The following is a 25444-nucleotide window of genomic DNA, read 5'->3' on the forward strand; positions in this document are numbered from 1 at the left end:
GCCGCCCGCGGGCCCCGTGGCCCGCGCTCTCGTCTGCCGGGCGCCGAGGACCCGCGACCCGGGCTCTGGTGGGGCGGGCTGTTTGCACCCGAGGGGACAGGGATGGCGACTTGGGCCCGGTCTCTCCCAGGAGCTTTGTATGATGGGAAACTGAGGCACACGGGGTCCCCGGCCAGTGACCGAGGTGTTGACAGAGCCCAGCCTCCATGCCCGCCCCGTGCGCGCTGGAAGGTGCGGGGGGACGCCTGCGACGCTGTGAAAATGAACACGAGAATGTGAACTCCCCGTGTGACGGCCCCCAGCCGCCCCCTCACGTTCCTCCCACCCGCTTTGTCTCCACCGCCGGCCGCCAGTCTGTCCCTCCTCACTGAGGACGACCTTCTGATCCAAAGAGGCCTGGGCCCGGGTTCCCTGACTTGGGTCACCCCGATCTCCAGCTCTCCTGTGCTTGCCGGGAACCCGATCCCTGCACCGCGTCGCGCCCGCAGGAACTTTTCAGAGTCAGTCTGTGTCTCAGTGGCTCCGCACGTTCCCCATCCGCGGGGGGCACCCTGACAGGGACCGAGCTGGGATCCCCGGCGCGGCGCTGCCTTTATCCTCACGCCGCGCAAGACCTCCACCGAAATTAGGGAAGAATGCTTTTCGTGGTTTAAAAAGTATAGGATCGTATTGATTATCAGGCCCCCCAAGTACGTGCTTCGGAAATAATGCTGCATTAAGGTAGGCGTGTGGGCCATTTGGAGAATTCTCGCAGACGAGTTTTTACATCACCGCATTTCTGCCAAAAGTGAAAAAGCTCTGTACAGACTCCTACCTATTTATCTAAATATGGGGATTGCTGACGATCGATGTCCATGGGGAGGGGGGCTCTCTGATCCAAAGGACCTTTTAACGTCCTGCTGCAGAAACCTCTGAGGCCCTATTTTCTCCCCCGGGACCCAACTTTCGCCTTGTGTTTCTTTCTTGGAACTCTGTCGGACGGCTGTTCTCAGGGGGAAAGTCGCTTGTTTTAACACTCGGAAAGTCGTAGCCTGTCCCTTGTTTCTGACTGCGCAGAGCATGATGGCGGCGGCGTCCGAGGTGGCCGGTGTGGTGTCCAGTGCCCCCAACCCTCCAGAGTCCTCCTCTAGCTTATGTGCTTCCGCCTCAGACGAAGGTCTCCCGGACGGTCTAAGGTAACGTGTGCGTCCCCGACCGCCAAGGGTCCCCCGGCGAAGGGCTTCTGAGATGGCTTCCTGGGGGGGGCGTAGCCGGGCCCTCCTCTGGTTGGCTCTGGTGGTGCTGAGCTCGGTTAGGCGCATCCCGGTGTGCACCTGGCACTCGGCCGGCATGCTGGGTGTGTGCGGAGTACACCAGATTAGAATGCAGGGGGCCAGACGTTTCCAAAGGGGCAAATATTTCATCACCCTCCTTTACGTGGACTGCATGTCCATCTAATTATGTGTGTATGATACGTGTTATACCCGTGTGTCTACCTACATGTTATTATATCTGTCTGCTTATAATTACACGTGTTACCATGTTATTATATATCCCGTCGGTCTGCTCATATGTTTTATGTCCTAGAGATATAGACGTGTTCACACATACACGCACAAACCTGTGCGTGTCTGTGTCATCTACAGACACACGGTCGCCGTGTCAGTGCGGCGCACTGCTGGTGTCCATATCCTGCCTTCTGTCTAAACTCCTGGGGGCTGGAGCTAGGAGGACCAGCCTCGCGTCTTAGAGCGCGTAACACACATTAGGCACGGTGTTGTACTGAATCGTACGTTCAGCTCTTTCTTAGAGTACATAGGACCTGATGTGATAGATGGTACCGTACTAGCACAGTTAATCCAGCAAACCCAGGGGGGAGGTGCTAATATTATCGTTCCCACTTACAGGTGAGGACAGAGAGGTCAGTAACTTGCCCAGGGCCACCAGCTACACTGGAGTCAGGGTTTGAGCGCAGGCCTGTCTGACTTAATAAATCCTGGTTTACATGAAGAGAGATTTGTTAGTGAAGCGGTAATGGGGGCACATGTCAAGTAAGCCTGATCACCAGCCTGGATCTTCATTTCATAGCTGGAATCAGCCCCGTAGGACCAGCAGTAAGAAGAGCGGCTGAGCTTTCCTGAGTGTTTACTGCGCCGGGCTCTGTGCTAAGTACTTCCCGTGCCTGGCTTCCTGCCGCCCTCGCAGCGATCCTGTTCGGAGGGTCAGATTTCTGTTTCACCCATGAAGTTAAGGAACTTGCCCAGAGTCCATAGCAGAGTCAGGATTGACACCCAGGACATGCTGGACGGCATATGCCCAAGTGAATCATTAAGTGTCTTCCCCCACACGCACTCCCTCAGGTAACTCTCAGCAAGAATCAGGCCAGAAGTGTTTATAAGCGTTTTTGTGTCCCCAGATGCTCTTGGTTGTTTTATTTCGAACAGCCTGTACCTGTTGAGCACGGAAGGCACCGTGACCCAAAGCCTCAGTCGATGCTGGCTTGGGGCACTCATGGGTGTCAGTTGACTGAACCAGTTTTAAAAAACAGAAGGGGCAAGGAAGTGTGACGCAGACGTATAGTCGTTACTCCTTGGGGAGAGACCCCCTGTTCTGAATGTGAGATGTCCTCGCAAATCGGTTTTAAAGGCTCTTCGAGAAGCAGCGCATGAAGTGGCCACGGCAGACGACAGCGCTGTCCCGGTGTTGCACACCCGTGTGCTTGTCTGGGTGACATTTCTGCTGACGGCCTCAGTGTTGGATTCAGAACTGTCTTTGCCCGAGACAGCCTGAAGTGAAGGTGCTACGTTCCGGAAAACTCTCGAAGAACCTGAGGAGTGTTCTGGTCAAAAATCTGTAGAAGGAGTTTGAAAATTACTTTTGGGACACGTGAGAGTGGAACGTTTTTAAGTGACTGTTTTCTTTATTAGAACATTACGTGGCACTGAGTTAGTGCGTGTGACTGAATGAGATGATGACGAGCATCAGGCTGCTTCATCGACATTCCCGAAAGTTATTCAAATTGGACCTTAGAAGTTTGTGGATCTCCAGAGTCGTTTATGTGTGTTTATTGACCATGACCAACAGTCAAGGTCTGTGTCCACAGCCCAGGTTCTTAGTCCCAGACTCTCCTCCCTGTATAGGGGGTAGTAAGTGCCGGACGAAGACGAAGTTCCATTTCCTTCTGATAGTTTGGGGGCTCGTGCAGCCTGGTTCTGTTCTAGTTGTTATGTTAAAGGTATTGTGTGTTTAGTCCTCCGTCAGATCGGGTGAAGAGAGAACCTTCTTGTCTTCTGTCTTTGACAGCCCCCAAGACCCTGCCCAGAAGCACAAGAACTCGCCTCTGTCGAGTGTAAGTAGCCACACGACACCCAAGGAGAGTAACAGAAATGTCCGTGTGGAGCGGCCAGAGCAGGACCCTGGGTCTCCAGCCGGCGACGCGGCGGCAGCGCACCGGGCGGTGTTAGGAGAGAACTTGCTGGCCACGGCCCTGTGTCTTTCTGGCGGGGGGGCCCCGTCTGATTTGAAGGACGTGGCCAACGCGGCGGCAGAGGAGGGGGACGTGTGCCTCCGGGAGAGCCTCCGTCCCGTCGCTCGGTCACTTAAGGCAGGGTGCCGTGCCCAGCAGCGTGCCTCCGGGAGTTGTTCGGAAGAGAGATCCCCAGCAGCCTCCGTCCCAAAGGAAGGTAGCAGGGACACAGGCTTGGATTTCCGACCGGTAGTGCCTCCCGCAAATGGGGTTGAAGGAGTCAGAGTGGATCAGGATAGCGCTTCCCTGAAGCTTTCTCAGAACATTGCCGTCCAGGTCAAGTATCAAGTTTCTGTTACTACCGTGGAATCGGGGCTCTGTGCGTACTTGCTGTTTACCGAGGGCAGGAGACGTTTCTTCATAGGTGGCGGAGACCCCTCCGTCTGGTTTTCTGGTCGCCAGCTACCGCACGATTGTCACACGGTGCCGTGTGAGGACATCCTTCTGGTGTTCGATAAATAAGAAAGTCAGGAGCCAGGGTCCAATCATGGCGACCTGGGACTGTGTGACCCACATGACCTCTTCTGCTGGCTAATTGGTCATAGTAGGTCATTAGCATTCATGTTTCCCATCTTTGTCCTTGTGAATTCTCTGACCTCATCTTAAGGTCGTTGCATCCCGCCTCCTAGCGGTCGGTGTCTTTGCTGTAGCAGGAAGGACGGGCACGGCAGGTCGTAGGGGGCAAAGTTCTTATGTCACACTCGAGGCTGGCTGTCAGGTTATCCTGGGGGTGCTGTTTAGCGCAGCATGGAGGTCAGCGTCTGTTTGCCAGACCTCCAGTTCTCTTGTTAGGAAGCCGAGGAGGGGAAGCAAGCCAAGTGAGCTTCTTAGTTACTTGCGGCAGAGTTCTAGGTAAAACTACTAAGGAGTAATTCTGCCTTTTAAAATGTCTCTGAACATATTTCTGAATACAATTGTTTCTTTCTTTGTAGACCGACTTTAAGACGGCCGATTCAGAGGTAAACACGGATCAAGACATTGAAAAGAATCTGGTGAGTACTTAACACGGTCACTGTGAACATATGAGACCATCACCGCCTCGAGTCACATCGTCTCAGTTAGAAATGGTGCAGGAGCGTCTCCTTGTCAACTCCCTGACAGCTGGGCCGCTAACGTCTCTTTGGTCACTTCCAGAGATAGGAAGCTTATCACTCCTCAAGCAACCGATTGTGTTTGAGAAATAGCTCTTATTGTTTAGGCCTTTTTTTTTTTTTTTAGTTTATTTATTTTGAGAGAGCGAGCAGGGGCGGGGCAGAGAGGGACGGAGAGAGAGCATCCCCAGCTGTCTCTGCGCTGTCAGCACAGAGCCCGCTGCGGGGTTTGAACTCACAGACCGTGAGACCGTGACCCGAGCTGACACGGGGAGTCCGGTGCTTTGCTGCCTGCGCCGCCCGTCTCCGGTCTCCGCCGGCGCGGGCTCCGAGGCCGGGACAGCCCGAGCCGCTGCCCGGGGCGAGCCCTCGGGCCCCGCGGGGGTCGGCCTCCTTCGCCGCCTGCCCTGCGTGTGCTCCAGGGCTTTTTGTGTGCCTCTTCGCTCCCCCTCACGGCTGAGTCTTTCCAGAAAAAACATCTTCGGACGTTTTTATCGTTCCTCGTCTCTTCCTGGGAGGCGTTCTCCAGCCCTTGGTCTCCCGGCGACGGTCACGTTTCCTGCGGACACGTCCACCCTCCCGGCGCTTTGACCGTGGGGTCCCGGCACCGAAGCAGCTCGCGGCGCGGCGGGTTCTCCTCTCTCTCGCGCCAGAGGCTGTTTCCAAGCTTCGCGGTGGCAGTCCCCTCACGTTGTCGAGCTCTCTGTCAATTTTTCCGGCGTGTTGTTCCGTCCTGTTCCTAGTTACCAGTTTTTTACAACCTCAAGAGCCGCCCACTGATCTTTGTGGAGATGGCCCCTTTGAGCTGTCCCTGGCGTTTTGCGGTGAAGCTCCCCACCGCTTCCGTGCGTGGATATCAAAGCAGGTATTCTCAAAGGGCAGGGCAGGGCTGGCAGAGGCGCCCGCGCCGGGCGGAGGGCTTACGGGTGACCCGTGTTAACCAGGGGAGGGACAGAGGAAGAGTGCCTGCGGCCGCCAGCCGGCAAGAAAGAGGACACTCGGCCGGGTGGCGGAGGAGGGGCGCTGCCGCGGGCGCACGCCGGCCGGTGAAGCGCGTGCAGTCTTCCAATGAGAGCGAGCCGGTGGGGGGCGCCGGCTGAGGACACGCCCCGGGCGGAGCGGGCACAAGTCACCGCGTCCCGCGCACTTCCCGGAAGCGCCTTCACGCAGAGCGCTTACCGTGTGCCCACGGCTGGGCGGTGGGGCTCGCAGGGGCCTGCTCCGCTCTGCGGCAGCCGCGGCACAGCGTGGGGCAGGGGCGGAGGCCTGCGGTGACACGGTGTGGGGCCGTGCCCTTTGGCCACGTGCTTTTAAAAAGGCAGCGAGCCCAGTAAAGTCCGTGCGCCCGAGTTTAGGCCCCGGCGAGCCTAAACCCGTAATAAAGCCCTTTGCTTCTGCATGCGTGAGAAACAAGGAGCGAGCTGGGCGTCAGGAGGGCACCTGTGGGGACGAGCGCCGGGCCTTCTGTGGGTGGCCCCCGGCTCCACTCCCGAAGCCAGCGCCGCCCCGGGTGTCCGCTAACTTGAGGTTAAACAAATACATTTTTAAAAACGGCGACCGTTATCTTTTATCAGCCAGAAAGCCTCAAGCTTAGTGGTTGTTCACAGTTAAGAAATGAAGAAAATTTATATACTTTGACCCGTTTATCCCACTTATTTGAGTTTATCCTCCCCAAGTAACTAGAAGTTCATTAGAAGGAAACAAGGAAACCACCCCTCATAAATGAACTATGTGCGATGTGCGAAGTGCCTCTGGTGTAACAGGAGTGAATGAAGCCGATGCAAGCTGTCCGCATGATAACAGCCACCGTGGGAAATCTGCCCGCGGTGGCCTCGTACAAACAGCGTCTTGCCGGCGCGAGAGGTCAGAGCGGGAGACTTCTGCTGGTAAACATCACCCACATCAGGCGGTCAGAGCGTGGGGAGCTGGAGAGGGTGGCAGGGGGGGCGCACCTCTTCCTGCCGTGCCGGCGTGGACCGGCGGTGGCCGGGCCGAGGGCTGCAGGGACAGCCCTCCAGCCCCCCTGTTTCCCAGCCTTGGTCCCTGGTGTAAACCGTTGTGATGTTTGTCATGGCTACCTGTGTTTTTATTCTGTTTATCTTTTTATTTAAAAAAGTTTTTTTTTAATACTTCTTAATTTTTGAAAGAGAGTGTGAGCAGGGGAGGGGCAGAGAAAGAGAGGGAGACACAGGATCCGCAATGGGCTCTGTGCTGTCAGCACAGAGCTTGATGCAGGGCTCGAACTTACCAACCACGAGATCATGACCTGAGCCCAAGTCCGACGCTCAACTGACTGAGCCACCCAGGCGCTCCATTATTCTGTGTTTCTTAATCATGTTCTCAGGATTGACTTTAAATCTGATCATTCTCTTTACCTGGTTACATCGTAAGTAATAGTAATATTTTGTTACGTTTTTAATGCACATTGAAATTAATACGAAACTATTTTACAAAAAGGCAGTGGAGCCAGGCAGGTGTGAAGCTTGGTGGCAATACAGGAAACTTGGCTCCTCTTTGTTTCCCTTTTTGTGCATTTATGGTAATTTCCCACTGCCTGCATTTGAAATGGTAACTTCTGATCCTTGGAACCAATCAGCCACCCATGAAACAAAGTAACTGTGACCTGTTAAGATGAAATGATTTGGATCGAGTAGTTTACTCTGTATCCTTCAGTTCTTTGTGCAGTAGTATGTACCTTCAGCCTTCTTGCCATGAAACTTGTGGGGGTTTTTTGTTGCCTTCCCGAGGTGTTCTAAGTAGGCATTGTGGACAGAGAAGGTACCGCAGGAAAATGAAGGGAAAGAGCTGTGCTTAAAAAAGAAAATATTAAAAAAAAAAAAAAAGGTTCCTCCTATCTACTACTTGCATATTGGTTCTTAACTTTTCTTTAACGTTTCTTGGGTTAAAGTCCTCTTTCAGAATGGGGTTTTGTTTTGTTTGGGAGAGAGGGTGCCGGTGAGCGAGGGGCAGAGAGAGAGAGGAGCGGGGCTCACCCAAAGTGGGGCTTAAACTCCCCAACTGCGATTGTGACCTGAGCCAAAGTCAGATACGCATAACACCCGGGTGTCCCCAGAATGTTCTGAAAACATTAATTCTCACCTCAGAAAAATGTATTTCCGCCCCCCAGCCCAATTCCAGAGAGTTCAGAGATCCCCGAGGCCCATCCTGGACCTCCAGGTGAGAGCCCCTGGAGCGGTGTGACACCCCTGAGTCCTGTCTCAGCACCTGGACTGAGGACTAGCTCGTCCCAAAGCCAAAGTCCCATTTGAGAGCTTGCTTTTGATTATCATGACGTGATAGGTTTTCCTTCATTCACTTCTAAAGCCTGTCTTTTCTTTGAAAATAATTATCTTTTTGTTTTTAATTTTATTAACAGAAATTTAACATTTATTTTTGAGAGAGAGTGTGTGTGCACGTGCTCATGCACGCGTGCAAGTGAGGGAGGGACAGAGGAGGGGGACAGAGGTTCTGCAGCAGGCTCCATGCTGACACCGGAGCGCCTGATGCAGGCTCTCACCCACGAACCTCCACGGGATCACGCCCTGAGCTGAAGTCAGATGCTTCAGTGGCTGAGCCACCCTTGTGCCCCGAAAATAGTTATCTTTTAATGAACAAGTCCAATTGAACACTCCCAGTTTAAATTTTACATGGGCCGCCTTACACCAAATCTGTTTTAAACTGACCATCTTTAGGTTTTAGTGGCCCTTAGAAAGGTAAGCATCACTTCTCCTGATTTGCGGATGTGGGGAGGCAGAACTGCGCGGTGGTGCTCAGAAGCCGTAACCACGTGAGGCTTGGCTGATTGGCCCAGTCTGAGTACCGTGTCCGCCTGACCCCTTTAGTGGATCCGTCCATTTTTAGAACTAGCGAATCCTGTTTTCCGGATGCATTCTTGAGTAGGTGATCTGGCGTTTGGTCTTTGCCCACTCATCTCTTCTTGCTCTGATAAAATGCCTCCTTCCTCTTATTCCCTAGAGCAGCAACTGCCAAACTTTCCTGTAAAGTGTCTGATGGTAAATATCTTAGTCTCTGGGGCTCTGTGGGTTTGTTGCAACCATTCCACTCATTGTAGCATAAAAGTAGCTTGTAAGCCATCGGGACGGCTGCGTTCCTATAAAACCTACTTATAACAGCAGACAACGGCTGGATGTGGCCCACCGGCCACCTGTTCCCAGCGTCGCCGTAGAGCAGGGCCGTGTGATAGCGTGTCCTGTGCCATCTCGTGTGGCAGCCTTTTGTTGTTGGTGGCTACTCAGTGCTTGGAATGTGTTTGGGTTACCGAGGGGCCGTATTTTTAAATTCTCTTATTTTAATCTATTTAAATTTATATGGCTACACATGGCCAGCAGTTAGAATATTGGATTGTGCAGCCCAGGGCTCTGCACAGTGCCTCGAATAGGCATCTGGGGACTGTTGTTTTGCAGTCAGATTGGGGGATGAAACTTAACTTCTCTGGCTACAAACAGGACAAAATGATGACAGAGAGGACCCTGTTGAAGGAGCGGTACCAGGAGGTCCTGGACAAGCAGAGGCAAGTGGAGAATCAGCTCCAGGTGCAGTTAAAGCAACTTCAGCAAAGGAGAGAAGAAGAGATGAAGAATCACCAGGTATCCTGTTCATTAACGTGATCAGCAAGTTAGGCTGCACTGCCTAATCAGACTTCAGTTTTGTTTTGGAATTAATAGCAATCGAAGGGCAGTATTTATCTTTTAATGGTTGTCTTAGAATTTTAGGGATGAAAAGACTTTTTGAAGGCATCTTGTTCAAACTCTCATGAATATTTTAGTTCAGAGAGAAAAGTTCCTTATTTAACTTTTGTTAACACGGTTATTTTGTTGACACGGTTGGCTGTCTACCTGGAAAATCACGTGACTAGACTCTTATGTTATATTAACACATAATTCCAGGTAGATGAAAACTCTACATGTGAAAACTGGAAAAAATACAAAGTGTAGGAGCATATCGTAAAACCTCAAGTTACAAGAGGTCATGTTAAGCCAGGCAAAAGAACTCAGAAGCCGTAAGAAAATAAATCAACCTTATTATATAGAATTTAAAACTTTTGATATGGCAAATGATACAAAAACCACTCAGAAGATAAATGACAGAGGGGGAACATGTTTGTGGCACATCTGATGCACGGTTTACCATCCGCGTCTGTGTTCTGAGACTCCTACAGACTCATGGGAAAAGTCAGATACTCTAGAGGAAAAACCAGGAAAAGTTCTTGTATGGCTTCCTATTGCTGCTGTGACAAATTACCATGAACTTGGCAGCTGAATATGACACAAATATCTTATCTCACGGTCCTAGAGGTCAGAAGTCCAACTGAGGTGTCACTGGGCTAACGTCCAGGCAGAGTGATATCCCTTTCTGGGGACTCGGGGAGGATGTCTCTCTGCATTTCTAGCGTCTAGAGGGTGCTTGCGCTCCGAGACTTGGGGCCCCTTCTCCATCCTCCAGGTCAGCGAATCTCCACATCAGACTGTTCCTCCCTAAGCCCATCTTCATCTGATCACAGCTGGGGAGGGTTCCCCAGTTCTCAAGACTTGCGCGGTTAGGTTCGGTGAATCCAAACTCTCATTTGGATAAAACACAGAGGCAAGGAAACACGTAGATAAGTATACATGTGTCTGTGTGAGCACAGAGAGAGGTGTGAAAGCATGCCCCCAACAGGGAATGCGTTTGCCATGGGTAGAATTGGGATGGACGGGGAGTGACCTAACTATCTCTTTTTTATTATTTGGCTTCTATTTTTTTTTTTAATTTTATTATTTATTTTTGAGAGACAGAGAGAGAGCGCGAGCAGGGGAGGGTCAGAGAGAGACACAGAGATACAGAATCCAAACCAGGCTCCAGGCCCTGAGCTAGCGGTCAGCATAGAGCCTGATGCGGGCCTTGAACCCAGGGACCATGAGATCACGACCTGAGCCGGAGCCAGACGCTCCACCGACTCAGGCACCCAGGCGCCCTATTTGGCTTCTTTCTACAAATATATATATAAACAATAATTTTTAAAATGTAATATGTATTAACAACATATATTGTTAAAGTAAAACAACAACAACAACAAAGCCCCTCCCCCAAAGTAAAGCAGAACCTTAACGACACAAAACAAGACCGTGTCTGTTGGAGTGAGAAGCCCCCATCGTGCAGGTGTTCATTCAGGCTTCATCGGAACACGAGGAACGGAGAGGTGCCTGCCTCCGAAGGCCCTGCGTTCCGTTTTTGAACAGTCGGTATTGTTAGAAGTTCTTTCTCCTGCTGAACTGAAATCCACTTTACTGTACCTCTGTCTCTCTTCCATCTAAATCTTGGCTTCGGAGCCACTCATCAACCAGATTCTGTCAGTGCAGCTTGAATTTACTAAAGTCAGTGTGTTCATTTGTGTGAGGTAAAAAATAACTTTAGACCAAAAGAACTAATTCGTTTTCTTCTTTATTTGTGTGTGCCTGTAATCCTGGGGACTCAGGAGATACTGAAGGCCATCCAGGATGTAACAATAAAGCGCGAAGAAACAAAGAAGAAGATAGAGAAAGAAAAGAAGGAGTTTTTGCAGAAGGAGCAGGATCTGAAGGCTGAAATCGAGAAGCTCTGTGAAAAGGGCAGGAGGTGAGTGGGGCCGTCTAGAACGGGGCACGGTGCGCAGGGGCGTGTTTGCGCACACGGGCCGTCGTGCTTGCGTTCCTACCTTCTTTCCTTTCGGTCTGATTCTTATTTGAGAAACAAGTGCACAGATAAAATCCTCTAATGGCTTTAGCGCTCCCGGCACCTTGTGTGAGATTCAGTAAAACAGATTTCAGGTTCAGTAGTACTCTGAAATAATAGCGGCTGCTTGTTGAGTCCTAAGTGGGATCAAGGAGATGCATCTAACAAGCACTTCACTTGCTTCGAACCCGATCCTTGAGAAGTCGGGCTGTGGGAGCGCCCCGATCACGTCCTCCACTGGAGCAGATTGCCTACAGGAACATCGGAAGTCAGCCGTTCGGAGAGAATTATTTAGTGGATCTGTGTTCTCCTCTGGGTTTTACAGCGAGAGCCAAGTAGGTACAGAATTTGGTCAGATTTCCAGCTTTCCAAGTTTCTTAATGTTGAAATCAAAAGAACTCTGAACACTGATGATTCTATTTAAATTCTAAAATTTGTCAAGAAAAATCTTGGCTTGCTAATGAGTCAGAGCTCTGAGTGAAAAGAAGCAAGCTCGTCTGTTGAGTCATTTTTCCAAGCGTGAGAGACGGAACCGTGAGGGTCAATGTGAGAAAGCACGTTTGGGAAGGAGCCTAAGGGCCAGTCTGTTCTGTTGAGTGGGTCGCCTGTCCGCCCTGACGCGCGCCCGGGACCTTGAGCGCGCTGGGGCCATGCCGCTGGCCCGGCACTGCGCACGATCGAGTCTGCTGCCGCCACCCGCCGCAGACACGGCCTTTGCCATCGGCTTCCTGGTGTGGGGTTGGGGGGACAGAGGACGTGCGTGCGGGGGCTCGGCAGCAGAGGCTGGGACGGGGAGTCCGGGAGCACATTCCAGGCTCTGTGAAGGCTCCTTCTGGTGTGACCTCTGCACCCTGCACGCGTATCTGCCTGACCACTTCCTTTACCTTCTGGCTGGCTGGCCCCAAGGCGGCCGACGCTCTCTGTCCGCGGCTCGTGCCCTTGGAGATCCAGTTGGGTTTGTTTGTTTTTTACGTGTGTTGTGAATGTCAGAACAATGCTTTCTGTCACCCGTTCTGTGGCATGTGGAGTTCACGTTTCCGGAAGTAGGCGGAAGAAGTCTTCCGTGTGTGTCTTTGTCCTGGCAGCGATGTTGGTTTTGTTTTGCATCCCATCGTCCCTAGAACTGTGGGCACAGAGCCTTGGTCGTCATGTCAGTCTCTCGGGCTGCCGGAACAGAGTTCCCCAGACTGGGTGACTTCAACAGCAGAAATGTAAAAAAAAAGAAAGGACAATAGAATCATGACAACAAAACCAACACGGAAATGTATTGTCTCACGGTTCCAGGGGCTGGAAGTCCGGGGGTAAGACGCTGGCAGGGGTGGTTTCCGGGGAGCCTGCCTTCCCGGCTTGCAGACGCTGCTGCCCGTCGCTGGTCCTCCCGGGGCCTGTCCTCCGGGCTGCACACTGCCGCCGCCTCTCCTCTCCCTGCGAGGCCACCTGACGCCCTCATTCCACTGGAATCCCTTCCCAACGGGCCTCGTCTCCCAGTCCAGTCACACTGCTGGTTAGAGCTTCAACACAGGAGCCTGGGGACACGGTTCAGTCCAGAACGGTCACATTTCCTGTTTGTAGCTCTTTCATTCAGTCAGTGTTCACGTACGGGGTGTCTCCTGTGAGCCAGACACTACGGGCCTAGAGAATGGAAAGTCCTCAAGGAGCTTATTGATAAGGGAGACGACAAACAGTTACAAAATAGTGTAACAATACCATATAGTGGTGTGAGACCCAGACTGGGTAGGTGGAGTCAGGGAGGGCTTCCTGGAGGAAGTGATTCCAGAAATAAATCCTGAGAGGTAAAGGGGAGTGTGAACACCAAATGCAACCCATGATCCTTGGTTTTATCCTGGATTAAACAAACTGTAAAGGACATTTTGGAATAAATGAGAAAATTTGAATATAGGTTACGTGTTAGGTAATGTATTGACGCTAACTGTCGGGGTGCTGGGATTGTACTGCTGCGTGATGGTGTAGAAGCTTGCTCCTGTTCTTCAGGAGATACTTGCTGGAGTTGCAGGCTAAGTGTCAGGGTGTCTGTAACGTTCAGACGGTTCCAAGAGAGGCAAAATGAATGTGGCAAGCCAGGGTGACAGCTGATGAATCTAGGTGAAGGGCACGTATTTATCATACTCCTTTATTAACTTTTCTGTTGGATTGAGACTTCCAAAGTCAGAGTTCCGGGGTGGGGGTAGATACCGGGAGGAGTGAGTGGGGCAAGGAAGAGGGCAAAGACCGTGCCGGCAGGGGCCTCCAGGTGAGAGGGCACAGCTGGGCTGGGAGCTGGCCGGCACGAGCCCCCGGAAGGAGTGGGAAGCCGGTCCCCAAGACTCCTGGGTCACGTTCAGGAGTCGGGGTTTGCCCCCCACAGGGACGCTGCGAGGTTTTCAGGGAGGACAGGCGTCAAAGGGTGGGCTTTGCATTTCAGAGAAAGGCCCTTGGCAGGTGGAGAGCAGATTGGAGTGGCTTGGAGGGCCCCTTAGGAGATGTCTCTGTCGGAGCCTGTGTCACCGTGGTGCCCGCAGAGAGGAGAGAAGGGGACGCGTTTGTAAGGAGCCCTGGGAGCTGACAGGGAAGAGCTGGAGAGATTCCATCTTTCTGGCCCTGAGAATGGGGGCGTCGCGGGGTTCTCTTATAAGACGCCTTTGCCATTTTACTTGTCTTACAAGTGTCAGCTGAATTCTGCCGACTTGGCGACATCTTCCTTATCTGCTTCTTCCTGAACTAATTTCTGATTTCTCCCTCCTCAGCTCACCTCTAGCTCTCTGCCCGTTTAGTGCTTATTTTTATATTGTACCCGGTATTTTCCCCATCTGTGTCTGTTTCAGCTGCTCACTTACATTGTAAGCCTCTTGAAGGTAAAGACTAGATTCTCTCTCTCTGCGTATATGTAATTTAAAAAATTCATTCTCATTCTTTTATAGTTCTTGGTTCACTGCTATATATGTGGCAATTATCTGACAAGTATTTGTTGAATCACTGGATAGCAAATGAAGAGAATCTCACGTTGGGGCACCTGGGTGGCTCAGTTGGCCAAGTCGGACTCTTGGTTGCAGCTCAGGTCATGAACTCACAGTTTGTGAGTTTGAGCCCTGTGTCCAGCTCCACTCTGACACTGCAGAGCCTGCTTGGGATTCTCTCTCTCCCTCTTTCTCTATCCCTCTCCTGTGTGTTCTTTCTCTCTCTCTCTCTCTCTCTCTCTCTCTCAGAATAAATAATTAGAAAAAAGAGAGCTGCCTGGGTGGCTCAGTTGGTTGAGTGTCCGACTTCAGCTCAGATCACGATCTCACAGTCCCTCAGTTTGAGCCCTGCATCAGGCTTTGTGCTGACAACTCAGAGCCTGGAGTCCACTTCACATTCTGTGTGTCTCTCTGTCTGACCCTTCTCCGCTTGTACTCTCTCTCTCAAAAATCAATAAACAAAAAAAATGAAAAAGAATTTTTCACTGATGTTATATAAAGGTGAATTTATTTAATGAAGATCTGCTAAGTGCTTTGTACTATTTGGGTCACTATGTATTTCATTTTATTTTATTTTATTTTATTTTTTTAAGTTTATTTATTTTTAGAGAGAGGACTGGATACTCTGTTTATCTGGTAGTTTTCTCCTGGACACTTGGTTGCTTTGTCAGAGAAGCCGTCTTGCTTTCGTAGGACACTTCCTAATTCCCTGCTCACATCCTCCGAGGGTGCTCCTGGCCTGGGGAAGCTACTGGCTCCCGTTGGGTGCTGTCCCAGGGCAGAACCGTTAGGATCCGGCCTCTGCCTGTGACTCGCGGGGAAGGACAGCGAGCGGAGCCCTCCCTCCGTGGAAGATGGTGCGCTCGCGCTTTAAAGGGCCTCCCCGGTGAACTCAGCACGTAACTTGGGACCGGTCGTAGGGAAGCTGTGACATTAAGCATGATTCTTGTTTTTTAAAAGATGTTCTGAGCTTGCCTGGTGAACTCAGGTGATAGAGTGACAGGTAAAAAGCAGATCAAGGGACTTGGTGTTGGAAGCGTTACTTTACGTGTGATACAAGAGTCTGTGCTAAGTTGAAGTTAACAGGGCGCATGAAGATTCGTTTTGGAAATGGTTCACCAAATCCTAGTTCATTTAGGGGGCACGTGTGGCCGCCCTGGGACTCAGCCGATCTGGTGGGTGTCTCCCGGGTGCGCAGCAGTGAGCCAGGCTGTCACAGCGTCCGGTCTTTGACCACAGCCTTCCGTCCCTCCAGCAGAGTCGGCTTGTTCCCAGTAAGTCTACACTTGGACGGCTTTGGGTCCCCTCTCTCTTCCGGTGACCTCACTCCTCTGCCACCACTCCTTCAGCGCCTCGGAAGCATGTGTTTCCGTAGCCAGCCTGGAAGCATGGTCCACTGCTTGAATGACTCCCCGAGTGTAACCTCCATTCCCCTTCCCCTGCATTTTTCTGTGGTCCTCCAGTTTTGGCCCAGGTCAGCGCCTGCCCTCTCTTCTCCAGTCCTGGGTCAGGTCAGCGCCTGCCCTCTCTTCTCCAGTCCTGGGTCAGGTCAGCGCCTGCCCTCTCTTCTCCAGTCCTGGGTCAGGTCAGCGCCTGCCCTCTCTTCTTGCCCCTGGGCTGCTGAAAGCTGCTGGGGACAGTCATTCGATGGTGAGTTTTGGGGCAGGATGAATGTATGACTGCCACCATCCCCTGGGTCCTCAGGGCTCCCTCCTCCTCTAGGGCTGTCCCAGACTCTGACCTCCCGTTCTGAACTCTCTGTCCCCCGTTTCTCTCCTTGGTTGCAGCAGATAATCTTCAGTGAGCTGAAGACATCGAGGCCATTGAGTGAGACTTCCTGCAGTTTCCCAGCTGTCCGCAGACACATCCGGTCCCAGAACCTGAGTTGAAACTTTCTACCTGGATGTGAACTCGGTTCAGTCTTGCGTCCACCATTTCTCCACATGTGGCTGCGCTGTGCGCCCCCCTCCCCACCGCGCGCCCCGAGGGTCATCCTGAAGTCTTATCTCATAGACGGCACCAAGTCCTGTGCATTCTTTTTTTTTTTTAATGTTTTTAATTTTTGAGAGAGAGCATGAGGGGGGAAGGGGCAGAGAAAGGGGAGCAGAGGCGCCGGAGCAGGCTCCGAGCCGCCATCAGGAGCCTGTCGTGGGGCGCAGACTCACAAACCGCGAGGCCATGACCCGAGCTGAAGTCACACTTGGCCAACGGAGCCCCCCAGGCGCCCCGACAACCACGCGGGTGTGTACGTGCTACGCCAGGAGCTCACTCAGAACTCGGCCTTTCCCACATTCTCCCGTCCCGCGTCGTGAACATTTAGTGTGGACGGCCTCCTGTGTCCTCACGCCATGCTGTGCGGGCCTGTCCGTGGCCTCTGTTTACCCGAATGAACGCCCCCTCCGCCCCACCAGTAGCTTCTGGGGCGGGTGTTTTGGTTATCTCTGGCTGTGTAAAAAGCCATCGTAAAACTTTGTATCTTTAAACAGTAGTTTCCGTTGCTCTCACAATTCTCTGAGTTCCTGAGGCTCAGACGGTCAGCTCTGCTGGTCTCCTCTCGAGTCCCTCCTGTAGCTGAGGTTGGATGGCGGCCGGAGGGAGGGATGGCACATCCGCGATGGCGCTGCTGAGATTCCTGGCCCCTTGGCAGGGACGCCTGGAAGGGTGGGCTGGTCGGGACACCGAGAGCTCCAGGCCCTTCCTCACGCTCTCGCTCCATAAGATGAGAAGACGGCTTTTTCCTCTCGAGGTGGTCTTCCCTCCACGGGGGCCAGATTTTTTACGGTGGCTCGGAACTCCCAACAGTGCAGAAGTGGACATTTCTGGGCTTGCCTAAGGCTTAGACTTGGAACTGGTGCCGGGCTACTTCTGTGGCATTCTTTTGGTGAAAATGAGTCCTGGGGCCGGCTCGGATTTAGTGCTGGAGGGCTCTGAGGAACCGAGACACCAGGGGCCCCGGTTCGTCGCGAGGCCCGTGTCTGGACATCAGCGACCAAGCAAGTAGCACACCTTCGTTAACTTTCTTTTCCTGCTCCGCATAGATGAGTGTCTTGGAAATATGAGGGGTCATGGAAGCGCACAGAGAGATACATAATTAGACGTGTTTTAGAAACGTGCAGGAGGCAGTTCGGAGCGAGACCGAGGCTAGGGCTCCCCCAGGAGAAGCTCTTCCAATAAACGGAGTTTCTGAGGATCCTTGTAAGCGTTGTGATGACGGAATGAAAAAGAAGAAATGGATTCAGGAGGAGTTGATGCAGGAGTATTTTAGACCCCAAGACCGGGGGAGGTGTCAAAGGGGTACACCTCGGTGGGCAGAGGGGCGCGAGGCGGGAAGAGGTGACCGCGCGGAGGTGAGGGTTACGGGCCTGGAAGTGCGCTTTCGGAGGGAGAGTGCCGGGAGGGCTGGGTGCTGCCCCCTGAGGCGCACCCGCAGTCCGGGCGTCTGAAGAGGAAGGGGCCGGCTGACCAGGGTCCGGGGCTTCCCGGGGGAGGTGCTCACAAGGTCAGAGACGCCGGACCCGCGCGGTCCCTGTATATTTCCCCCGCAGTAGGTCTGAGGACGGGCCGTTGGTAATTACTGAGCAGAACCCGCAGCGAACGTTTCTGGGCAGAGGAGTTAAATGTCTGGATTTACTTCCCCCCGGTATTTTGTTCTGAACGTTTTTGAGCGCCGGAGAAGCTGGAAGTGTAGTGCACGAACAGTCCCCACCTAGATCCGGCAGCCGACATTGTGTCTCAGCAGTGTCTCTGCGTCCGTCCGTCCTTTCATCAGTCCACCTGTTTTTTCCTTGCTGATGCATATCAGAGTAATTTGCAGTCATCAGTAACTTCACCTTTGTCTCTGTAAGCATGTATATCATTCATTAGTTAAATACTATTTGGGTTTCCTTTTCTTGGTAGTAAGATGTACATGCAGTTAAATACATAAATCTTGAGTGTACTGTTCCATAAGGTTTGACAAATGTATGTGCCTATGGAATTCAAACCAAAGGGTTCCCTCACACACTTTCCCAGGCCTTTCTTTTTCTTTCTTTTTTTATAATTAAAAAAATTTTTTTCTAATGTTTTATTCATTTTTGAGAGAGAGAGGGACAGAGCATGAGCAGGGGAGGGGCAGAGAGAGAGGGAGACACAGAATCTGAAGCAGCTCCAGGCTCGGAGCTGTCGGCACAGCCTGATGCGGGTCCCGAACCCACGAACCACGAGCCTGAGCTGAAGCCGGACACTCAACTGACTGAGCCCCACAGGCGCCCCCTTTTTCTTTTTTAATCTAAATCCAAGTTACTTAACATATAGTGCAGTGATGATTTGGGGAGTAGGATTCAGCGGTTCATCACTTACATACAGCACCCAGTGCTCTTCCCAGCAAGGGCGCTGCTTATTGCTCGTCGTGCATTTGGCCCAACCCCCAGTCAGCACCCCTCCAGCCGCCTTCAGCCTGTTCCCTGTATTTACGGGTCTCTTATGGTTTGTCTCCCCCGCTGTTGTTGTCTTATTTTTCCTTCCCTTCCCCTATGTTACTCTGTTGTTGTTTCTCAAATTCCACATATGGATGAAATTTTATATTTGTCTTTCTCTGACTGAACTCACTTAGCATAATACTGTCTAGTTCCATCCACGTTGTTGCAAATGGCAAGAGTTCACTATTTTTGGTCGAGTAACATTCCATTGTATATTTGTGCCACATCTCTGTGCATCTGTCCGTCGATGGCTGTTGTCCAGAGCATTGCTGTAAACCTAGGGTGCGCGTGCCCCTTCGCATCAGCCCTTCTGTGCCCTCTGGGTCCGTGCCCGCTAGTGCAGCGCCTGGGCCGTAGGGCAGGCTTAGTTTTCATGTTTGAGGAACCTCCATACTGCTTCCAGAGCGGCCGCCCCAGCCCGCGTTCCCACCAGCCGTGCGCACGGGCCCCTCTCTCTCTGCCTCCTCGCCGGCATCTGCTGTCGCCTGAGCTGCTAATGTCAGCCACTCTGACCGGTGTGAGGCGGCGTCTCACTGTGGTTTGGGTTTGTATTTCCCTGAGGAGGAGTGATGCTGAGCATCTTTTCATGTGTCGGTTGGCCGTCTAGATGCCTTCTTTGGCGAAGTGTCTATTCGTGTCTTGTGCCCATTTCTTCACTGGATTATTTGTTTTTGGGGTGTTGGGTTTGATACGTTCTTTATAGTTTTTGGATACTAACCCTTTATCTGATGTGTCATTTGCAAGTATCTTCTCCCATTCCGTCAGTTGCCTTTTTTGTTTTCTGATTGTTTCCTTTGCTCTGCAGCAGCTTTTTATCTTGATGAGGTCCCAGTAGTTCCTTTCTGCTTTTGTTTCCCTGCCTCTGGAGACGTGTCTAGTGAGAAGTCGCTGTGGTTGAGGTCACAGAGCTTGCTGCCTGCTTTCTCCTCTAGGGTTTTGATGGCTCCTGTGTTATATTCAGGTCTTTCATCCATTTTGACTTCATTGTTGTGTGTGGTGTAAGAAAGTGGTCCAGGTTCATACGTCTGCCTGTTGCTGTCCAGTTTTCCCGGCGCTGTTTGCTGAAGAGACTGCCTTGTTTCCATTGGATATTCTCTCCTGCTCTGTCAAAGATTAGTTGGCCGTGCACTTGTGGGTCCATTTCTGTGTTCTCTATTCTGTTTCATTGAGCTGAGTGTCTGGTTTTGTATCAGTTCCGTTCTGTCTTGACGATGATTACAGGTTTGTAATTCAGCTTGAAGTCTGGAATTGTGGTACCTCCAGCTTTGGTTTTCTTTTTCAGGATTGCTTTGGCTACTCGGGGTCTTTTCTGGTTCCATACGAATTAAGATTGTTTGTTCTAGCTCTGGGATGAATGCTGGTGTTATTTTGATAGGGAGTGCTTTCCTAGTCCTTTCTTGCCCTGTCTTCCAAAAGCAACTGCTGATTTCTGGTTTCTTCACCAGAAATTAATTGAGCACGTTCTAGAGTGTCACATAAATGAAATCCTAGAGTATGTGTGTGTACTCTTGGGTAGGACTTCCCTCGTTCAGCATAAAGCTGCTGACATTCATGCGTGTCTCGTTACTGTCCAGCAGCGTGCCTTCTGTTGACGGGCCGCGGTGCGTCGCTCTCCTCTCGGGGCACGTAACGATTTCCAGATTGTGACTGTTATGAGTAAAGCTGCTGCGAACAGTCAAGTACAACATACGCTTTCATTTCTCTTGGGTAAATTTCTAGGGGGGGCCTCGCCAGGATTAGGCTAGGTATATGTTTAGCTTTATAAGAAACTGACAGACACATTTTCCCAGCGGACACACCATTTTGCACTCAGCCTTCAAGGTATGCGAATTCCGGTGCTTTCGTGTTGTTGCTGTTCCGGTGGGCGTGTCTCGTGGTGGTTTTATTCTGCATTTCCCCCCTCACTATGACACCGATCGCTGCTTGCGCGTGCTTGTTGACCGCGAGGTGTCCACTCAGATTTTTGCCCCTTCCCTTATTTTTTGGTTGAGTTTTTAGACGTTCTTTGCATATTCAAATATAAAGCCCTTTGTCAGTTATATATTCTGTGAAGTTTTCTTCCACTCTCTGACTTAGCTTTTCATTTTTTTAGCTATTCGTTTTTTAATTGTATCTTTTGATGAACAGAAGTTTTAATTTTAAGGATGTCTAAGTTATCAAGTTTTGTTTTACAGTTTTTGCATTCTTTGTCCTAAGAAACCTTTACCTACCCTGAAGTAGCAAAGGTGTTCTCCTCTGTTTTCTTATGGAAGCTTTATCATTTTAGCTTTTATCTTTATGATCCATTTACACTGGTTAGCTCAGTTGGTTAGAGCTTTATCTTTATGATCCATCTCAAGGTAATTTCTGTGCATGGTGAGAAGTAGGGGTTGAGGTTTATTTTTTCCTGTGTACCTATCAAGTTCTTCTAGCACTATGTGTTCGAAAGACTTTCCTTTCTCTCCATTGGATTACTTTACACCTTTGCCTAAAACCAAATGACACGTATGAGTCATTTGTATAAATAGTGGGCCTATTTCTGAATACTATTTTTTAAAAAATGTTTATTTTGTGTGTGTGTGTGAGAGAGAGATAGAGAGAGAGCAAGCGAGCAAGCAAGCATGACTGGGGGAAGGGCAAGGAGAGAGAGAGAGAGAGAGAGAGAGAATCCCAAGCAGGCTCCACACTGTCAGTGTAGAGCCCAGCATGGGGCTCGAACCCTCGAACCGTGAGATGGTGACTTGAGCTGAAAGTAAGAGTTGGACACTTAACTGACGGAGCCACTCAGGTAGTACTATTCTATTGCATTGGTATAATTGTCTATCTTTATGCCACATCATGCTGTTGTGATAATTATGGCTTTATAGTAAGTTGTTGTCAGAAAATATAAGGTCTTCCGCTTTTTTGACTTTAAGGCTGTCTTGTACCTTTCACGACCTTTGCACTGCTTTGGGGTCCGTTGCACTACGATGTATGTTTGAGAAACAGCTTGCCAGCGTCTGTAGAGACAAAGCCGAATCTGGTGAGACACAGTTGCTTTGAATCTGCAGATCCGTTTCGGGGAAAACTGACATCCTATTAATACTGAGTCCTCCAGTCCATCGATATGTATTTGTCTGTTATTTAGGTCATTGTGTTACCGACATTTTGTAATTTTCAGTGCACAGGTCTTACACATCTTTCTTTAGATTTCAGAAGAAGTTTACTCCTAAGTGTTTCAAATTCTTTGACACTATTTAGGTAGAATTAAATTTTAAATTATTTATTTATTTGTTTGTTTATGTACGTATTTAATTTTTTTAAGTAGCCACAATGTGGGGCTTGAATTCATGACCCTGACCCGAACTGAGAACAAGAGTTGGACGTTTACCCTACTGAGCCACCCAGGCACCCCAGAAGTAAAGTTTTTTTTAATTCCAACCATTTCTTGCTAGTATATAGAAATACGATTAATTTATGTATTAACCTTCTATGACTTTGCCAAATTTACATATTAGTGTCTGAGTTGTTTTGTAAATTCTTTAGGATTTTCTACGTAAACAATGATAACTTCTGTGAACATATGGTTTTGTTTCTTCCTTTCAAATCTTAAGCCTTTTATTTCTTGTAAACATGATTGCACTGGCTGGGGCCTCCGGCTGACGCTGAGTAGAAGTAACAGTGGCTCCTGCTCTCAGGAGGAGGTGCTCACTGTCTCGCCGGCAGGCTGCACGGCGGCCGTCTTCCTGGCGGATGCCCTCTGGCATAGTGGCTCGTCCTCTTCCGTTCCCGGTCTTCTGAGAGGTCGTGATGCGGTGGGCGTCTGGTTTTGTCAGATCGTTTTTCTGCATCTATTAAAATTATCAAATACTTTTTTCCCTTTATTCTGTTAGTAAGGTGAACTAAATAGATTTTTTCCCCAAACGTTAAACCAATCATCCATTCTTGGGATGAACTCACTTGGACAAGATACATTATTGTTTTTATATATTGCTGGATTCAACTTGCTATTATTTTTTAGGGATATTTGTAACTATATTTATTGAAGAACCTTGATCTATATTACTTTGATATTTAAAAATTTAGTTACACTGGTTGCTGAGGGGTAATGTGAAAATATGATTAAAGACTTCCTTCTTTTTCCTTTTAATTCTGGGAAGTCTTCTTCTATTGAGGCTATCTTGTTAGATACATATACATTTATGATCAGGATATGTTCTTGATGAATTGGCCATTTTATCATTATGAAATACCTCTTTTTATCTTTGTTATGTTCTTTGTGTTAAAGTTCACCTTATGTGATACAGATAGTGCAGCCTCACGCTTATGTTTTCTATGGTGTATATTTTTCCACCACTCATCTCCAGCTTATCTACCTTTTTATGTGTCCTGTAGACATCCTATAATTGGATCTTTCTTTTTCATCTATTCTGACAAGCTGCCTTTTAAGTAGAGGCTTTAGTCAGTTTATATTTAATGTAATTATTGATATGGTTGAATTTAGGTCTACTCTTTTACTTTGTAAGCTGAATATTCTTTTTTTTCAAGTTTCTTTTTTTGAATATTAATTCTCGAATAGTTTTTAGAGTTTGATTTTAATTTGGCCTTTCCTTCCCTAAATACTCACCTGTTACATTAATTCACTGCAACATTCATTATAAAGAAAAACTACATACTTGCTACTTATGCTGTATTAGAAAGACTTGTAGTTTTCTTAGATAAGGTGTTTGAGAAATTTTCAGAGTCTTAATTGTAGAAACTTAGAATTATTGTCCCTTAGGGTTTTAAACAATTAAAAAGATTTAGATATAGTATCCGTCAATAAAAGGCAGTTACTTTAAACTGCATATGGATGAATTTTTACAAATGAATCACACGTAAATACTAACACGATCAGAGTATAGCACATGCCCGTTCCCCCAAAACGTTCCTGTTTCTTCTCGGTCACTGCCTTTCCTTGCCCTCGGTTCCCAAGTGGACACTGATCTGCCTTACGTCATTGCAGATTACACTGACCTTTTCTAGAGATTTGTGTCTAACTTCTTTGACTCAGCATACCTTAAGGACTCGTCTCTGATGCTGTCATGGGTCACGGCTGTGAAATATGTCAATAGTTTATTCCTTTTTTTTTTTAAGATTTTCTCTTTTAGAGCAGTTTTAGGTTTACTGAGGGAGGTACAGAGATTTCCATGTGTCCCCTGTCCCCACACATGCAAAGCCTCTCATTATCAACATCCCTCACCGGAATGGGACATTTTTATCCCAAGGGTGAACCTATCCAAATTCCATGGTTTACTTTGAGGGTTCACTCTTGGTGTTGTACATTCTGTGGGTTTGGACAAACATCTGAAGACCTATATCCATCCTTATAATATCACAGAGAGTATTTTTCACTGCCCTAAAAATCCTCTCTGCTCTACTCAGTCATCTCCTTTCTCATGCCTCCCCCATGACCAACCACTGATCTTTTTACTGTCTCCCTGATTTTGCCTTTTCCAGAATGTCATGGAGTTGGAATCATACAGTATGTAGTTACTTAGGGTTGGCTTCTTTGACCTAGGAGTCTGTGTTTGAGGGTCCTCCGCGGCTTGTCGTGACTTGCGAGCTCGTGTCTTTCTGGTGCTGAATACTGTCGCGCTGCCAGGATGCTGCACGGCTCTTTGACCCACTCTTCTGATGGCCGCCTTGATCGCTCCCCGTTTTTGGCAGTTGTGAGTAAACATCATCATGCTGCTCTGAACATCCATGTGTGGCTTTGTGAAAAAGTTTTCAGCTCCTTTCAGTAAGTATCAAGGAGTGCAACTGTTGGATCATATGGTGAGAGAATGATTAGTGAGACACCACCAACCTGTCTTCCCGAGCGGCTGCAGCGCTTTGCACCGCAGGCGGCCATGTGTGGGGCCCGGCTCGGGCCCTGCCGGGTTTGCTGCGGGCGGTTCTGGCATTCCCATAGGTACGCGGTGATAGCTCAGCGCTGTTTTAATTTGCATTTTCCTGATGACAACTAACGTGGAGTATCTTTTCATATGCTTTTCCCCCATCTGTATGTCTTCTTTGGTGAGGTGTCTCTTAAGGACTTTGGCTGATTTTTTTTTTTTTAATCAGGTTGTTTGTTTTCTTATTGTTGAGTTTTAAGAGTTCTTTGTGTTTCTAACAGTCCTTTATCAGCTGTACATTTTCTCCCAGTCTGTGGTTTGGCTTCTAATCCTTTTGATGCTATCCTTTGCAGAACAGAAGTTTTCAATTTTAATGAAGTCACTTTACAGTTATTTCTTTCATGAGTCATGTCTGGTTTGTATCTAAAAAGGCATCACCATACCTAAGTTCAACTAGATTTTCTTTCATGGTATCATCCAAAAGTTTTATAGTTTTGTATTTTATATTTTGGTGTGTAATCTGTTTTGAGTTAATTTCTGTTAAAGGTGTGAGGGTCTGAAATATTCTGTTTTATTGATCTATTTGTTCTTTTGCCACTACCACACTATTTTGATTTCTATAGCTTTATAAGTCCAATATTATCAGTCTTCCAGTTCTTTTCTTTTCAGTATTGTGATGGTTAATCTGAGTCTTTGTCTTCCATATAAGCTTTAGAATCAGTTTGTTGATGTCCATAAAATAACTTGCTGGGATTTGGATTGGGATTGCATCGAATTTATAGATCAAGTTGAGAAGAACAGACATCGTGACAATGTTGAGTCTTCCTATCCGTGAACGTGGAATAGCTCTCCATTTGTTTAGTTCTTTTTTCATTTCATTAATCAGAGTTTTACA

General features: G+C 49.2%; 1 protein-coding gene across 1 annotated transcript in view; it reads left to right on the forward strand.

The window, feature by feature from the left end:
• The first annotated feature begins 9 nt into the window (after positions 1 to 9).
• RNF214 (ring finger protein 214) overlaps positions 10 to 25444 on the forward strand; it is a 40586-nt gene continuing 15151 nt past the window's right edge. The window contains exons 1-5 of the mRNA XM_029915699.1: positions 10 to 1175; positions 3283 to 3781; positions 4438 to 4497; positions 9063 to 9203; positions 11069 to 11208. Of these exons, the coding sequence (XP_029771559.1) occupies positions 1060 to 1175; positions 3283 to 3781; positions 4438 to 4497; positions 9063 to 9203; positions 11069 to 11208 (956 nt within the window). The 5' untranslated portion in view covers positions 10 to 1059. The remainder of the gene's footprint in view (positions 1176 to 3282; positions 3782 to 4437; positions 4498 to 9062; positions 9204 to 11068; positions 11209 to 25444) is intronic.

This window comes from Suricata suricatta, chromosome 11 (assembly GCF_006229205.1).
Source record: "Suricata suricatta isolate VVHF042 chromosome 11, meerkat_22Aug2017_6uvM2_HiC, whole genome shotgun sequence".
Taxonomy (NCBI): domain Eukaryota; kingdom Metazoa; phylum Chordata; class Mammalia; order Carnivora; family Herpestidae; genus Suricata; species Suricata suricatta.